Source organism: Dermacentor silvarum, chromosome 3 (genome assembly GCF_013339745.2).
Source record: "Dermacentor silvarum isolate Dsil-2018 chromosome 3, BIME_Dsil_1.4, whole genome shotgun sequence".
Classification (NCBI taxonomy): Eukaryota; Metazoa; Arthropoda; class Arachnida; order Ixodida; family Ixodidae; genus Dermacentor; species Dermacentor silvarum.
In genome coordinates this window covers 225588449-225606689 of record NC_051156.1, presented here as the reverse complement: position 1 = coordinate 225606689, position 18241 = coordinate 225588449, and the positions used below count along the sequence as shown (strand labels likewise).

General features: G+C 44.4%; 1 protein-coding gene across 1 annotated transcript in view; it reads right to left on the bottom strand.

Moving 5' to 3' along the window:
* Nucleotides 1-17527, bottom strand: part of LOC119446813 (inhibitor of growth protein 5-like) — a 33044-nt gene extending 15517 nt beyond the window's left edge. The window contains exons 1-4 of the mRNA XM_037711376.2: nucleotides 17374-17527; nucleotides 16311-16549; nucleotides 7385-7493; nucleotides 3692-3812 (exon numbers count right to left, since the gene is read on the bottom strand). Coding sequence (XP_037567304.1) covers nucleotides 3692-3812; nucleotides 7385-7493; nucleotides 16311-16549; nucleotides 17374-17410 — 506 coding nt within the window. The 5' untranslated portion in view covers nucleotides 17411-17527. The remainder of the gene's footprint in view (nucleotides 1-3691; nucleotides 3813-7384; nucleotides 7494-16310; nucleotides 16550-17373) is intronic.
* Between the last annotated feature and the right edge of the window lie 714 nt (nucleotides 17528-18241).

Below are 18241 nucleotides of genomic sequence, written 5' to 3'. Positions count from 1 at the left end.
TGTTTTTCTGTCATACGAGTAGCGGCGGCGTAATTAAGAATTAAAATCGCAGCTATGCTCCGCCCACCGCGGCTCGCAGGGTCAGCCCGCGGCGGCGGCGGAAGGGGAAAGCTAGCGGAAATGACGTCAATATAGGGGTCCCAGGCACCCGCGCGGAAAGCGTGTGCAGGTTTTGCGCGTCAGTCGGGTTGTATCCGTGGCCTTTATCGCAAATGATCAAGATCTCCACCCTGCGTTTCCGGCTAACGCTTCAAAGGACTGTTACCGCAAGGAGAACTCCGTCTAAGAATCATACAGTGTCACCATGCCGTCCTTTTGCGCTGCTTACGGCTGTACGACCAACGGTGGCCGAGAGGACGTCATCTTTCACAATTTGCCACGGCAGAAAAAACAAGCTGGTCAGTGGATCGCAGCGGTGAAACGAATTAATTTCAAACCTTCAGGAACCACTCTTCTCTGGTGAAAACATTTTTGGGACAGTGATTACCATCAGAGTTTATCGCTTATGCGTGCGATGGGAATTCCGGTGAAATCTGGTCGACTAAGGCCAGGCGTGGTGCCATCGATCTTCGCTCATAAACGAAATGAATCGCCGCCACCGAGAGCAGCCTTCTGTGATACTTTGTTTTTTTCTGTCTTGCAGGAATTTCGTTTACTTCCTGGCAGCACAAACATTCTTCTATTTCCATTGCACTGCAGTGCATGCAGGAACACCTGTCGCAACAGAAATATACGTCACGTAGAAAAGAAACCTAAAATAAAGTTTCAATCGGATACCTAAGTGCCCATACACCTGAGTGCTTACATCACTTGCTTTAAGGAAAGCGGCGGATTGTTCAAAAGCGTGAAACTACAGGAGTGGGCTTTTACCTCTGATCGTTTCAACACAACCGGGAATCGAGGGCCAAAAAGCATAAAATAGAACTACAGTAAACCGCAGAGATATGCATAACAACGTGCAGTGGCACACTTTTTTGTTTTTCGTCATATTCCCGCACGACATTGCAAGCAGCCCAAGCACGCCGTCGCGGCGTCGCACGCTGCTTCTAGCACCGTGGGTCACAAAACAGCACAGCTATAGTGCCAAAATAAGAAAAATTCACTTCCGTGCGGCGTATATTTGTCTGGCACATCTGCACCTTGTATTGTTATCTTAGTAACTTGGTAACTGCAAAATGCACTGTGCTGACAGTGCGTCTCCGCATTCGCTGCAAGATAGAATACAGCAATGATTGCACGCATGGTTTGTTGCGGTCACAGCACAGCAGAATGCATCTGTGGAAGTAATATCTACACTGAATTAAATTATATTGCAAATACAATAATTTCCATGCGATATGTACCTTCAGGGCAATTCGGCAGTCGCACTTTATTACTTGCAAACCAGCAACACTAGAATGCACTGTGTACAAAACGAGTCTCTCTACTGTGTACAAAACTAGTATTTCTTTCCGTATTCTGTTATAAGGACGCCCGGTATGAAGTAATACAATCTCACTCTGACTGCTAAGGCAATGTCGAACGCTGCTTCTAGCACCGTGGGTCACAAAACAGCACAGCTATACTGCAAAAAAAAAAAAAATCACTTCCGTGCGGCGTATATTTGTCTGGCACAAATGCCGCAATGGCAAATGTCGCAATTAGGTCCTCGGATCCGGCGGGCTCCGGCCATTCCAACTTCCGCGCTGGCGATCGCGATCGCGCTTGGCGTAGGTGTTTCTCGTTGTCGGGCCACTGGTTCAAACGCGTATGGTGTCACGCCAATCACCCCTAAGTGATCAAAAGTATCCATAACAGCAACTGAACCGTGCGAAATCGTCCGGAAGGTAGTCGCAGTACCTGGTGAGAAGCTGTCACGTTGCGGCGGGCTCTCGTGGACCCATAGATTGACGTCACGGTGCGCTCCACCAATCATCGATGCGAGCCGGATGCGCCGCGCGCCGCCCAGTCGCAGCTCGAAGTTTTTTTGCTAATAACGAGTTTTTGGCTGCGCCATGTCAAATTTCTTGTCGATTTTCATGTTCAGGGCGTTCAAAAGTATCAAATGGTGCTTATAACTCGATTTTTTTGGAAACCTGTTCAGTTTCCCTTTAATTGTGAGCTTTCTCAGATCGTAATATGCATAGAATAAAGTGCAAATGCCTCTAAAATATAAAGAATGCAATTTGAAACAATACGTGCGGCGCACTTAATAACAGTCAACTTACATACAGTAATATGTGGTCAAGTGGTGGGAATGCAGCCCTGGTACCGAAGTGTCACCGCAAAACGTCGCAATTGAACATAGTTCCTACTTAAACAGCAAACAGCATGTTCAATTATATAACAATAAATCATGGTCTCTTCTTTTCCACAAAAACCTCAGAATACGTTCCTGGCAGGTTCTAGATGACGACAAAAATTTACCTGCAGTGCCCATATAGTAATTGCTATCACAACAGAAAAAATGAAAAAGGCAGTATAGCTACAGGAACTTATTTAGTTACAGTCACCATTTACTACAGTGTTTATTGCCGTTACAATTGAATGCAACATATGTTTGCATATTTACCAATGGTGACATTGGTCGTTGCAGCATTCTCTTTCTTACTTAAGAAATGAAACATTCAGAACACCATTCCAATGTTCACACTGGATACAGCGCAGTATGTGGAAAAACAGGACAGTGTCATGCATGCATCCTCAATAAAACTAGTGGCTAAACGATTTCTTACAATAGCATGCGCCTCATATTCCGAGAACCTCCTTGCCAGCAAAGTAGTGTCATGCCCGCAGGTAAAACAGAGGAAAAGAACTCCTCATAAGTGCTGCCAATAGTTCTGCTTTCATGTTAGGGTTCACAATCCGAGCACCAGAATGATTCGGTAATGTAGTGCGAATGGTGAGATATGTGTTGCACCACGACATACTCCACTTTTCTGTATAATAGCAGTGTAGTATTCCAACAAGCTGTTAATTACATCACAGTGGTTCTTCTGATCTACAATGTTAAATGTGCAGCTGAAGTAAACACAAAGGTTGTCGCGGATGCGCCACTCAAACAACTTTGTGGCACCTGCAGACGCAGGGAAAGGTGACAGTACACATGCAAAAGACTAGACTCAGCATCTAGTTCCTTAATTATTGAAAGCAGCTGGTTTGAATTTTTCATTAGGAACCTGGCTCTGAGGTTCTTTAGAAACCCCAAAGCAGACTGTGCAAGGAGTTTCTTGTCAGGACAAGTGGCTTAAGCTTCTCACACTTTCTGCCACTTGTGTACCTAGTCGTGTCATTTTTTTTTACAGATATATGATTTTATCAGATTAACCCCTGCTGTGCCACATCCTTATCCTGAATTCTGACCATAAATCGCGAAATTATTTTTAAGGACCCCACTTGCCAACATGTTTTACCTCCTCAGAAAGAATCAATTTGCTTCTGCTTGCGCTGTCCCATTAATTGTGTGCTGCCATCTACCAAGAGCACAACTAAGCACTGAGACAAAACTAGGCTCGCCCATGGCATTGCTAGAAAATGCTAAGTACCGCTGAAGAGATGAGCTCGTCTTTGGCCATTTTTAATAGAAACTCGTGGAGGAACCCAACTCATCCAAGGCACGAAAGGGGTTAATCCCAACGCACAAAGCCCCTACACATAATACAATACACATACCAAATTGAACAGTGGTGGTTATCGAAAACATTGTACTTACTGGGAGACTTGACCCTTGAGCTTCTTGCGTGAGGGCTTTGGGACTTCATCGTCCGAGGACATTGAGCGCCCACGCTTGCTCTTTTTTTTCTCTACTTTTTCTTGCGTTTTTCTTCCACGTTCTGGAGGAGTATGATAAGAAAATCACCCAGCTATAAAGACACTGCTTGTCAGAAACACATAACTGAATTATTGCCTGACACAGAACACATTCCCAGGCTGTCTGATGTAATGATTTCTGCTAATCTGCTCATGTTCTTCAGTTACAACAAATACAGATATGGTATGGTACTATGAGCAAAAATTGAAACACGAATGATAAAACCAAAAAATGACATTCACTTTAGCATCCACCAAAGAGGGTGAAGGTGAAAGCCTGCGCGCTCAACAGCCATGCATTAAATTACTTGACAATCTCATTCAAATGCGTTGTTACTTCTTACTACTTGTTTTTTCAGACCAAAGGTCGTTGGTTTGAGTGCCTTATTGATGCTACCTTATTTAACTGTGCATTAATTCGCTTCGCCCTAATTACACCAAAGGTCATGGGTTCGACCCCAACCAAAAGTCGAGGGTGCAACTACCACCAAAGGTCATGGATTTGAGTGCCTTAATTAACTCTGTATTAATTAACAGTGCCTTAATTAACTTTGCCTTAACACCAAAGGTTGTGGGTTTGACTCCCACATAAGCTCGAGGGTTCAACTCCTACCAAAAGTCGTGAGTTTAAGTGCCTGAATTAACTCTATCTTAATTAACTTTGCCTCTTTTTTTGGCATGATGACTGGCATCGGAACCAGCTGCGGAAGACGAGGACGAACGCGAGAGCAGTGGTACAAGCGCAAGGGGCAGTATGGGAACACTGGCTAAAAATGAGTGGCATCGGAGCCAGCTGTGGAAAACTACAACAAATGCACAAACAGTGGCACAAGCGCGTGTCTACGCGAGGCGAGCTCACATGACTTTCTGTACCGCACGCCTCGTTTTCAAGGCCATCATCTGATGCAGAATTTAAGGCTTTCGCCTTAAAATTATACAGAAAATATACAAGATGACTGTCAAAGTAAGCAAATAGCTTTCTGAATCCACTAAGTTATCTGTGAAGGTTGCTGGCACAGCGTTTCTTCCTGTTCCTTTGCGGCCATGGCGTCTGCGCGCCATCGCTGAGCCTCGTGCCTGTTGGCGCAACATCTCATTCTTCAGTGGTCATGGCAACCTCCCATGGGCGCTGAGCCTATCATTCTTTTCCAACTTGAATGTTTTTTCTGCCACAGTCATTGCAGCAGCATGCAAGCTGCCACTTCGCTGAGCCACAAAGTTCACCAACCTCTGGCAGCACAACAGCACTTCTCTGACCAACCAGAGAGGTCTGTAAACACTGGCTCCTTTTCCTCTTTCCCGGTGATGTACTTTCTGTCTGCTGGATCTGCCTATGTGACAAACCTCTCCTCCTTCCTACTGCACTGACCTCTCCTCATTCTATTAGCAGAGAAAGTCCAGCCACCGAAAACGGGGGGAAAAGAGCCAAAGAAAGTTATTCAATTTGCGTGCTTCAGTCCACTTGTCAAAACGTTGGCTCCTGCTTTCACCTTGTTTTCGTTTTGCTCATTGTCTGAAATTTTGCACCTCTCGCCTTCCCCACGTTTTCCTTGGGTGAGTGATGTCACTCGAGCGAGCGATCCGATTGGCTACCCACATTACATCATTGGGAATGCTTGAAACATGCCCGCTACATTAAGCTTATTTTTAGTAGCATACCTATGCATAGCAATTTATGTACTCTTAAATATAAGTGTACAAATACAAAAAATGTAGACGTTTTTTCAAACCAATCGTCTGCTACAGCAGTGGCAAGGGCAGCCAATGGGAACATGGAGGGGGTTCCCACATGAAAATAGGAGCAGCGACGTCTTCTTTGGAGGCAGGAATATGAATGGTACCAGCACTATATTACGCTCATCTTGCACTGCAGTTGTGTGCAGGAAGTACATTGCAGTAACTACACACTGTAGAAGATGCGAGTGCTGTACGTCAAAGTCAGCACCAACCTCCTCGGTCAACACAGCGATCACCCGCAGTTTTGAAAAGAAAGGTACCATTAAAGGGAACCGCAGGTTCTGCATTTGTCAGAGACTCAAGCTTGTATAATGTGCCCAGAATGGAAGCAGAAAAATACCCTAACAAGCCGAGATCCGGGGGAAAAAAAAGCGCTGCGAAGGCAATGGAATGCGCCTTACGTGTCAAAATGTTTGTCAGAGAGCTGCGATCTTGAGTTAGACTAGTGGTTAGTGGTAACGTTTCTGCTTCCCACGCAGAAGATATGGATGAGTCCCAATGTCAATGTGCTTTCTTAAGACAAAAGCCTTAAGTGGCTCATGGGTTGAAAAATTAACCATCTGGCATTATAAAAAAATTGACCGTCCAGCATTTGGCACCCCAAATTCAATGGCACCAAAATTGATGGTCGAACCCACGACCTTCGGTGTTAAGTAAGGCAAAGCTAATTAAGGCACTCGAACCCACGACCTTTGGTGGGACCAAAATTGATGGTGCCACCATTGATGATCGAACCCATGACCTTTGGTGTTAATTAAGATGAAGGTAATTAATGCACGGTTAATTAATATGGAGTTAAGGCACTTAAACCCATGACCTTTGGTGGGTGTTGAACCGACAACCTTTGGTGTTAATTAGGGCAAATTTAATTCAGTCACAATAATTAAGGTAGAGGTAAGGCACTTGAACCCACGACCTTTGGTGTTAATTAGGGTGAAGTTAATTAAGGCACAGTTCATTAAGGTAAAGTGAATTAAGGCACTTGAACCCACAACCTTTGGTGAGAGAAAACAAGTAATAGGAAATAACGCATTCAAATGAGAATGTCAAGTAATTTAATGAATGTCTCGTTTGCACACAAGGCTTTCACCTTCGTCCTCTTAAGCATATGCTAATGTGACTGTCAACTTTTTTTTTTATTCTAGAGTAGCCCATTTCACCACAGTCACAAGTAAGCGACAGTGCTTATTTTTGCCCAACAAAAAATAACCGTCTCCCATCCGTGGCTTAAGCCACCTCTACAGGCGGTCAAGAATTCTTAATAGTGCACAACACCCTGTCATTGCTACCAATATGCCCTCTAAGATAACTGTGATCGGATTAGGCCTAGTTTGTCACCACTGCTGAGGAATGACATAACACTGGCAAAGACTACTTTGAAAAGATTTTCTCATATACAGGGTGTTTTTTTTTTTTAGACAATACAGACCTTTTATAAAAAAGGCTATAAGCGCAGCTAACACTGTGTTTTTGCAGACAAGTTCCTAGGTAAGGCGGACATACTTTACCGCTAATAATGTAAACTTCAGAAGACTAATTAAGCAAAAAATTATTCATTAACATTATTAGTAGTGCATTGAGTTTTTATTGGAGCGTGAATTGTTGATGTTTCAATTCATGCCAGATGCACATTTTATCGCAAAAAATAAAGGCAAGCCAGCCGTTGCAGAAGCCATTGACTGGCCATTTCCTTCTATAGGCTGCACATGAAAATACAAAACAGATGATGCAGTAAACCGATAGCTGACAGTATAAACATCAGTATAAATGACAGTATAAAATGAAGTGCCCAGTGTGGCTGATGGAATATGACAATGATCCACACCACGCTGAGAAAGATGCAGTGAAAAAAGCTCACTTTTTGTGGCACCCTCAGAGTCACTCCCCTGGACATTCAGAACCTTGTCTTTGAGCTCTGCCTCAAAACGGGCTAGATCAGCATCAAGACGTCTGATGTGTTTATCCACCTGCATATATAGCAAACACTTCTGACGTGGTTAGACTGACGAGCAAAAGTAGTAAATAAGAAAAAATTTGAGACCACCACAAAAACACCAGCAACATCTACTGCATCAAAGAGCGAACATTTTCAAAAGCACAAGTTTAATTATAGTATTAAGGGCCTTTTAACAGTGCATGCCACTGCATGCCACAATGTTAAAATAAAATGCCTTCGAGACTTTTCATGTCAATTTTTTGTCCCACACGGATTGTACCAAGTACGAGTTTTAAAAAAATTAAAATTAATTAAATTATGGGGTTTTACGTGCCAAAACCAGTTCTGATTATGAGGCATGCCGTAGTGGGGGACTCCGGAAATTTAGACCACCTGGGGTTCTTTAACGTGCACCTAAATCTAAGTACACGGGTGTTTTTCGCATTTCGCCCCCATCGAAATGCGGCTGCTGTGGCCGGGATTCGATCCCACGACCTTGTGCTCAGCAGCCCAACACCATAGCCACTGAGCAACCACGGCGGGTTCAAGTACGAGCTTACAAGAAGTATGTTGTAGACAGGTGAGACATATGGCATGTGCTGAAAGCTGTTTTGAGCAATTTAATATGTTTGTGTGATGCTTTGACCCAGTGTGTGTTGCTCAGTGGCCATGACATTACTGCTGAGCACTAAGTCGTGGGTTCGATTTTAATGAGGATGAAATGTGAAAGTCCTCGTGTTCCCTGCTTTGGGTGTTCATTGAAGAACACCGTCATTGTGAAGCACTCTACCACAATCCTTCATAGCTAACTGGGCCTCTTCAATTTGTTGTCCCAAACTGTTCAGGACTGTCTGAGACACTGCATACACAATGCTCATTCGCTGAAAGCACCGCCTCTGGCAGTCCAGGACTGTCAAGGACAGATAATCGAAGAGGCCCACTGTGCAGTTTCAAAATGTTAACACCACAACTTAATTTTTTAGCTAATTAGTGTGAGTCAGTTATGAAACATATTTAACATTTTGTAAGACGATCAAAATGATTCCCCCATTCAATTACACATCTGAAATGAGGCGCTCTAAGGCATATTTTTAAGGAGTACTGCAACACACTAAAGAGAAGTGTAGAATATGACTCCCCATTAAACTGACACTTAGGACAATTTTAAACTTTGTTCCCTTTCAATCCATATTCACTAAACGCCTTGAAGCTTCTGCATGTAGCTAAAGGACGGGGATTAGACTCGGAACCAGACGTCTGACTGATTCGTCATCTGAACTAAACGAACCAGTGCCCGTGGCCATTGCTCGTGCTCAGTGCACCTTCTTTATTTCCGGCATACTCCTGGCCCAACAAATATACAAGGCCTCAAGAAAGAACACTTTTTCACAGCCTCAATGCATACACCGGACACTAGCCGCAGCACGATGAGCTAGCACAGTGAAAGGCAATCCAAGTAGTGGCCGGAGCAGCAGTCTAAGTGACCCCCTAAACAGTGATTCAGATGGTGACCTGACGATCGATATCTGTGTTAGCTTGCAGTAGGTCTTGCTCCTCGAGCTTCTAATACGATTCATTTTGGCCTTGGGTCATGTCATGGGCATCACAATAAACCTGATGCTGTCTTGTTGCACTCACTCGCATTTTGACTGGTTGCTGCATCAGCAGTGGCCTTCCATTGTAGGCACCCTTGTCCTGCGAGTGCGGCCTGTGGTGGCTCGGCAGTGCATTAGTGCAGCATGTGTATCTCCACTTGTGTTGAACTTCTCTGCTGGGATGTTGTGTGCCAACGCTTTTTTCAGAAGGGCGGCGCTTGTACGCCTGCGCCTCAACATAGTTGCGCATTGTCATGTTCATACTTGTCATTGAATTACCGTTCGGAGTACATCAAACCATCGTTGGCAAAGGCCTTAAGCCTCGTCTACTATGCTTGCACAGCCTTGTAGGAGCTCAACATTTCTTGCCCTTTGGGGAACTCCCGTTGTTGCTACTGGAGTTAGGTTCCTAGGTGCGTCTGCGGCAGTTGCTGTAAGCTGCATTCCCTCTTCAGCAACCATGCCATTCTTGGGGCTCTTGAGGCCGCCTCATTTGTCCTTTGACGTTCCTTTGTTTTTTGTCCTTCCCGCCTTCTTGCCCTTCTTAAACTAATAAAATTAAATTCTGGGGTTTTACATGCCAAAACCACAATCTGAACTTGAGGCATGCCATAGTGGGTGACACTGTATTAATTTCAACCACCTGGGGTTATGCACAGTAAATGCACAGTACATGGACGTTTTTGCATTTCACCCCCGTCGGAATGCAGCTGCCACGGGGTGGGATTTCATCCCGTGCCCTCGGGCTCAGCAGTGCAACACCAAAACCACTAAGCAACCACTTGCCCTTCTTCTGGGGCATGGTGACGGCTTGTTCCCTCAGCAGCGGCAGCGGCAGCCTCCCGTGGAAGCTCGGCGACCAATGAAAAAGCTGTGCCGCTGTCCCAGGCCTTTTTATGACAAGTGGAACATTCTACTGGCCACCCTCCTCAGTAATGTGATGGCTTAACTGTTCTATTGCCTGGATGTCGCATCCCCGAGATTCAGGCGCATCTCGTCTGCTGACTGCATTCAGGTGCCCCAATGAAGAACTCTCCACTTTCAATGCCGCGTCATCTTTGGGAGCCTCTTCAGTGCCAAAAAAAGACGGGTTTTTCAAACAGGTGAACCTTGGGAGAAGCTGTGGAGCATTCCCTGTAAATTCCAATAAATATTGGAACTAATCAGTATGTTGATTTCATTTTCTCAGAAAGTTTCAGTCTCAGGACTTGCATCGGTGGGAACAAGCCATCGCATGTCATCATGGAGATGATGGCAAATCAGTTCTGCAGAAGACCGCAAGGTGGAGGAAAGTACATGAAAGAGAAAAACCTGTATGGATTTCCTTTGTAGCTTCACGCTACAATTCGGGTGGATGTCAATTTTTCCCTGTCATGGAGATGATCTCGCCATCCGCCAGTGGACTGGTCACAGCATATATTTGCAGAACGTCCTGTAGTTATTGTGCTGGCTTCGGATTGTGACTGCCACGAGGTTACATGTAATGGTCATAGGACGTCGTGTTCTCCCTAAGGAGAGTAGGTTGATGTGTTCAATTTGACGCACAAGATATATCAGGATTCAAGAAACGTCCAGCCAAACAAAAGTATGCTGACTTCCCATGTCTAGAAGGAACCGCAGCAGCACTGTCCTCGCTGGTGCAATAGCCCACGCTCTGCCGGTCTGAAAGAATAGAGGCATGAGTCCAGTGCCGTTCGCTGATATGGATACGGCTTTAGGCAGGGTGTTTATGTAATCAGACATGCGGTCTTGATGCGTTGACAGTAGAAATGTCTTCTCCATACCCCATGACTGGCTCTGCATGAGTGTGTAGACGTCACACAGTGATGTAAAATGGTGACCAGCACAGCAGGTGGACTGCCAAGTTCTGGCTGTCCAATAGACATTCGCTAGGTGGTTCCACTTGGCGCAGTGGAAGCAGCGTCTCAGCACCTGTAGTTTTCTTCACTTTTTTTGTGCAGTGATCACCTGCATATTTCAACCATGTGGTCTGACATGCTAGAAAGCAAGCAGGGCCGCGTCTAAAGCAATCTTACTTCAACTAAGGGAGCTGCGACAGAAGGTGGGCACAGCTCCAGAGGTCATGATTCAAGTTGATGAGGCTGCTGGCTCGTAGATGGGCTGGATTGGTCTAGGTAGCTTTCCTCCCTGACCTCAACTTGAATTTGAAGGAAAGTCATGACGTCTTTTACTTGCTGAGCCTTGTCGGCTGGAACCGCTGTTGTGTCAGTGTGTTTTGACAAAGAAGCCTACTTCAGCTGCTGGCAGTACAGGATGCCAAGGTCAGCTGGCAACGCTTTCATCATCAGCAGACGTCGCAGAACAGTGGAATATTCATCTGGGGAAACAGCAAGACCCTCCAGTGTGTTTGAGCGGAACATTATCTCGTCATAGAAATTCCACAGCTTGCTGATGTTGGCGAGCTACGAACAAGTGCCATCGCGAGTAGGTGGTCCAGATGGTCCCCGACCAGCATGTCGTGAAGACCAAAATGCTCAGACAGTACCCTTGATGGCAACATCGTAGTTTGCATCAGCACGGTGGAATCCCTGAATTGCCATCTTATCTGATGTGGTCAGGTACATCAGCAGATATTTAAATTTGTTGATCTTGGCTAGTGAGTCATTGCTGTGAATGTTCGCCTGGTCATCATCATCATCATCAGCCGATATTTATGTCCACTGCAGGACGAAGGCCTGGTACTGGTCCCAAAAGCTTTGCCACTTGTGTCGCTCCCCATAAAAGCTCGGATGTGCAATTTGAGCAGGGCGACGCAGATGTCGCCGCCGTAGGCGAAGCTCCAGGCAAGGTGCAAGGGCAGCTGTGTGTGGTTTCACTGCAAGCAGTGCTGTAGCATTTACGGTAGAGTCAAGGGAGACTGGAAGGCCCAGCGGAAGTGACTCGGTAGCGAGACGCACATTTGTCTTGGCGAAGCTGACCTTTTGCTCATACTCGAAGGCTGCGGTCAGGTCTGCCTCCAGCTCTGCATCCGTGAGCATGTCTCGAATCGCACGGTTGAACTCGATGAGCTCCACCTGCTTTGCCAAGATGAGTTCCAGATGCTGGTGCAGCACACGCACAGCTGTGGCCTCAGCTGCTAGGCCTTGGTCATGGCCCTCTGGACGAAGCCGCGCTTGCTACGGAGTTGCTCTATTATTGAAGTCAAAGGCCAGACAAAATGGTGGGTTTCAGCATCACTTGAAATGCAGCTAAAAGACAGGGATTAATTAGACCTGGAGCCGGAAATCTGACTGATTCGTCATCTGGCAGCAATCAAGCAAGCTAGCGCCCGTCGCCACTGCGCATGCTCGGTGCACCTTTTTCTTTATTTGTAACACTGCACTCATAAAACATTATGCTTCTCAAAAAATACTGCACTCTAAAGAAATTTTGCATTCTATGGGGCTTATCATGTCCCCTTTCTGTAACTCTGCACCCATGGTCATCATCATCATCAGCCTATTTTATGTCCACTGCAGGACGAAGGCCTCTCCCTGCAATCTCCAATTACCCCTGTCTTGCGCTAGCGTATTCCAACTTGCGCCTGCAAATTTCCTAACTTCATCATCCCATCTGGTTTTCTGCCGACCTCGACTGCACTTCCGTTCTCTTGGTATCCATTCTGTAACCCTAATGGTCCACCGGTTATCCACCCTACGCATTACATGGCCTGCCCAGCTCCATTTCACCCGCTTAATGTCAACTAGAATATGGGCTATCCCCGTTTGTTCGCTGATCCACACCACTCTTTTCCTGTATCTTAACGTTAGTCCTAAGATTTTTCGTTCCATCGCTCTTTGTGAGGTCCTTAACTTGTTCTCGAGCTTCTTTGTTAACCTCCAAGTTTCTGCCCCATATGTAAGCACCGGTAGAATGCAATGATTGTACACTTTTCAACGACAGTGGTAAGCTCCCAGTTAGGATTTGGCAATGCCTGCCGTATGCACTCCAACCCAATTTTATTCTTCTGTAAAGTTCTTTCTCGTGATCAGGGTCCCCTGTGAGTAATTGACCTAGATAAACGTACTCCTTTACAGACTCTAGAGGCTGACTGGCGATCCTGAAATCTTGCTCCCTTGCCAGGCTATTGAACATTATCTTTGTCTTCTGCATATTAATCTTCAACCCCACTCTTACACTTTCTCGGTTAAGGTCCTCATTCATTTGCTGTAATTCGTCTCCATTGTTGCTGAGTAGGACAATGTCATCAGCAAATCGGAGGTTGCTGAGATATTCACCGTTGATCCTCACTCCTAAGCTTTCCCAGTCTAAGGGCTTGAATACTTCTTCTAGGCATGCAGTGAATAGCATTGGAGAGATTGTGTCTCCTTGCCTGACCACTTTCTTGATAGGTAACTTTCTACTTTTCTTGTGGAGAACCAAGGTAGCTGTGGAATCTTTGTAGATGTTTGCTAAGATATTCACGTATGCCTCTTGTACTCCTTGATTACGCAATGCCTCTATGACTGCTGGTATCTCTACTGAATCAAATGCCTTTTCATAATCTATGAAAGCCATATAGAGAGGTTGATTGTATTCCGCAGATTTCTCGATTACCTGATTGATGACATGGATATGATCCATCGTAGAATATCCCTTCCTGAAGCCAGCCTGTTCTCTTGGTTGGCTGAAGTGTTGCCCTGATTCTATTAGAAATTATCTTGGTGAATATTTTATACAGTACTGAAAGCAAGCTAATGGGTCTATAATCTTCAATTCTTTAACGTCTCCCTTCTTATGGATTAGTATAATGTTGGCGTTCTTCTAGCTCTCTGGTACACTTGAAGTTGTGAGGCATTGCGTATAAAGGGTCGCAAGCTTTTCAATTATAATATCTCCTCCATCCTTGATTAAATCGACTGTTATTCCATCTTCTCCAGCAGCTTTTCCCCTGGACATGTCTTTCACGGCCCTTCTAACTTCATCGCTAGTTATAGAAGGAGCCTCTGCATCCGGTTCATCACTATTTCGAATGAAAGTAGTTTGGCTGTTTTGGGTACTGTACCCATGCACCCATGGTACTGAAAATTAAATTTTGGGGTTTTACATGCAGAAACCAAATATGATCATGAGGCACGCCGTAGTGGGGGACTCCGCATTAATTTTGACCCCCTGGAGTTCTTTAACGTGCACCCAATGCACGATACATGGGCATGATTGCCTTCCACCCCTAACAAAATTCAGCCGCCACCGCCAAGATTTAATCCTGCACCCTTGGGCTTGCACACGGTACTTCCAGGTCACGAATGGCATGCGCTTTATCAGTGTGACATAGCATTCTCAACAGGAAAGTAGCGAGTGCAGAGTTTTCAAGAAAGAAAACGCAGGCAAGGCAGATGATTATTGTTTAGGGACAAGATATGCTTCCAAAAAAGATGCCAGCTCAAGAACCGTTTCATTCTAGCACATACAAATGTGCTCTACCATGTGTGTCTCTCCATGCACGAAGCTCATTACATTTTAACTTTCCAGCACAGTGCTCGGGTTCGCGTGGATTGTGCACCAAAGAAAACGGTGCTGAAAGCAGCCCAGGCCAAGTTTCACATGAAGCCATTGGTCAGCATGCTACTTGACAGGACTGGAACTGTGAATTCTTTCTTTTTGCACTGCTTTAAGCAGCAGCTTTCTTTACCTAATTCTTCGAACTATGCACCTGCCTGAATTTCTTGCTTCTATGCAATGCTTTACTCAGTTTCGTAAATAGCAGGCAACGCTACAAAGGCTAGAGAGACTTCTGTCAGTGTTTGCATCTGCAAAAAGTTGTGCACCACATATGAAAGATATTAGGTATGTACCACATAATTAAATGCAAAATTAAGGCCCGTACTTTTATGTTTAAAAATATTGTACGTAATATATAAAAGGTGTCGGAGATCTGAATTTATTTACCAAAAACTGGTGGAATAACACGTTTCTGTGACCAGCGGCCACAGCTCATCACTTGTGCTCGCAACCAAAAGATAGTACATCGCTTATTAGAAGCACAAATATAAACAAGTAATATGTGTTATGACGTAAACTTGCATCCAGGAGATGCAGTTGTGATATATGAAGTAGTTATTTCGTATAAGACATTGCAGATCAAGAGCTGCACAGCGAAACGAGAGGAGTGAAACTTCTACAGCGGCACTACTTGTATAGCAGTGTAGCCTGCTCTGTATGAAACAGTATTGGGCCCCTTAAATGGTGGCACAATGCTTTTAACGCAAAGCATTCTTTGCCTCTTCCAGCCACATTGCACATGCGCTCTGTCAGGCCTCATCTGGGGCCTCTTCAATAAAAAAGATGATGTATTGGGTGGTGGGATTTTAACCGGGGTCCCCAAGCTTAGCAAGTGAACACTCTACAGCATCTATGTCGGCGCCGTTAGAGGGTCACATTGCGATGCATTGTTTTACTCTTTGCTGATAACCACTGTGTCAAACTGTTGATGTTATCAATTATTGCTCTCACACATAGCGCACATCCTGGATCTGAAACCTCATTAACATATACACGAATTTGATGGTGAGAAGGCATGTTAAAGGTGTGTTAATTTTAATTAGATTGCATTAGTGATGTGTGTTCTACATACTCGAGTATATGCGAGCATTATCATTTGCTCTAGAATCTACCACGACGCATGTATAAATATCGAACTAACTTGAGCCGTGAAATTAGATTCAATCACTCATGACCGTGCTAGTAGCAATCGTTGTGGGTTGAATGTCGCTTGCCTTTCTGAGCCAAAGTTCACATAATAAAGAGATAAATTCTTAACTCACACTTTATGGCAGTGTTTCTGGTTCTTCACCATCACTACAACATAACAATATAAAGACAGACAGTGGTGATTTATGGCCCAGTCAAAATAGAAGGCAATGGAAAGTGTGAAATTGCAAATGAATGTGATTCATAGAAAGCCCGAGCACACATAGGTGCAGTGTGTAGTTTAGTGTTTTCGTGAAGTAGGTTCGGAGGGCAAGCTACTAGATGCACAATGACATCATGTGCAACTACAACGCAAACCTGACTTCAAAAATACTGAAGTCAAAAATTTGCAACTACAGGTGTTCAAATGTACACAAGCAACTTGCCTAGATTTCAGTTCTTATACAAGCAAAACCCTATATCACATGTACGATGTACAAACTGCTCATTCAGCATGCCATGTGAAAGTGCACCGTGAGGTTTGTTTTGCTTTCCAAGAAACAATAGTTAGTATATCAGCCTCACAACTTTGTTATTAACCAGCTAAGCACTGCATGGCTTACCATTTCGTATGTCTGCATGGCCAACTGGACCTTGTCATCACCATATTCTTTGGCTTTTTCAAACAATTTTCTGACATTTTCCAAATGTTCTGCCTGTTCAGCTGCTGTGTAATTCTTAGCATTATTCATATATGTCTGTGACAACTTTTCGATGTCCTTTGAAAGTCCCTGCACTCTCGTGTCAAGATCCCGCATCAAATTGAAGTTCCTCTGAAGTTCAGATGGCAGTGTCTCCAGGCCTAAAAAGGAAGAACAAACAATCCACATAAGCTTCATAAGCTTTCATCATGTGCACAACGCTGTAGCAATCCTCACTTTTGGAGACATTTTCAACACACTGCAAAAAGACTACATATAAAAAATCGTACGCTGAACAGAGAAGGATATGGGAGAAAAAGAGAACAGCGAGAGAGACATGGAACAATTTTATAAGTTAACACGAGCGCGTTTTATCCTTTCGCAGATATTATAACTCTCCCAAAAAATTAAGCAACAAGTCGCGAAGTTGGTCTGGCAGGGGGGCTATGTAAAGCCTTCAAGGCACATCCTTCATTAGAAACGTTGCAGTGTTAGCCAAGATGGATGTCGTGCACGACCTGACCTTCAATGTTACTACAAGGTACTTGGATCCCCACCAGGAAGAATGGATAACGTGGAACAAGACATTGACAGAAATGTTGCTGCAATTTTAATGAAGTTACTGTAAAAGTTACAGAAATATCTGCTATCAAGCAGGCAAGTACAGGCAACAGCGGTTCCACGATAGACGTTATTCCACGTATATGTCTATATGCATATTTATTTACAAAGCACTGTAGCTGTACAATGTTCTGTCTGTTCGTAACATATGGAACTATAGCATGATCGTTAAAAGTCCATAGTAAAAGACAAGAGACAATAAAGCGAAACGAAACGATTTTATGGCACCACTACTCGCCACCAAACAACGTACAACCACCTACACAAACGAGAATGCTGGACATGAGCGAACTTTGGCGCTAAACACAAGCCACACTCGATGAAGTAAATTCTGGGAAATATTATGAAGCCAGAAAGCACGTACTGTCAAGATAATGTTCCAAATACACGGCGGTCGCCATTTTTTCATTTCCGCAGACTTTTTGTGATGCCGCTCACACTGCAGCTTGCTCATCCACATCCACAGAGGAACGTAACGTTGTCCCTAGCCGCGTCTCTAGCTCTATCATCCCTAGCGCTACTTTCAACACTGTATTCACGGGTTCAATGAATTTATTAGAATGTACTATAAATATTGGAAGAGCGGTCAAAACGGCGACATACGCGCGCAATTTTCAATCTCAGAGGCCATGTTATAATGTACAGAAATTCGAGACCCTAAGCTACAGTGTACTAGAAGGGGGCAGTGGGCTTACTCCGCCGCTGCTCTGACGCAGTCAGCGTCGCATTCAAGAGGTGGCGCCACTGGCAACTTCAATGGAAGCTTTGCTTGCAGAAGCTTTGATTTTCCTTGCGTTTCTGACGGTTTCAGTTCGAAGCAGTTCACACTCTTATTTGATTTTAATTTTGGCATACTTGACAGTCCTTACATATCTTTAGCAAGCACTATATTTGTTTAGGCCACATGATATTTGCCATAATAGTACCTTGTGGAAAAGGAAGACGGCTACTCTTGGGCTTATGTGGAAGGGGCCTTCAAATTTTCCGAATTATCGGGCAATCGTAAAAAAAAATGAAAGAAAATTTTGAATGAAAGGGACGGCGACCAAATATACGGTTTCATGCCGTGTCGACCTAATGTAAAATTTTGTCAGACAGAAAACAGTGCGCACATACCACCCAGCTGGGCTAAAAAAAAAAAAAGATCAGGCATGCTAACCAGGTTTGTGCCTTTGCTTAGCCAAAATGAATTTGTATATATGGCTTAAATATTTCATTGTTGCACTTTAGTT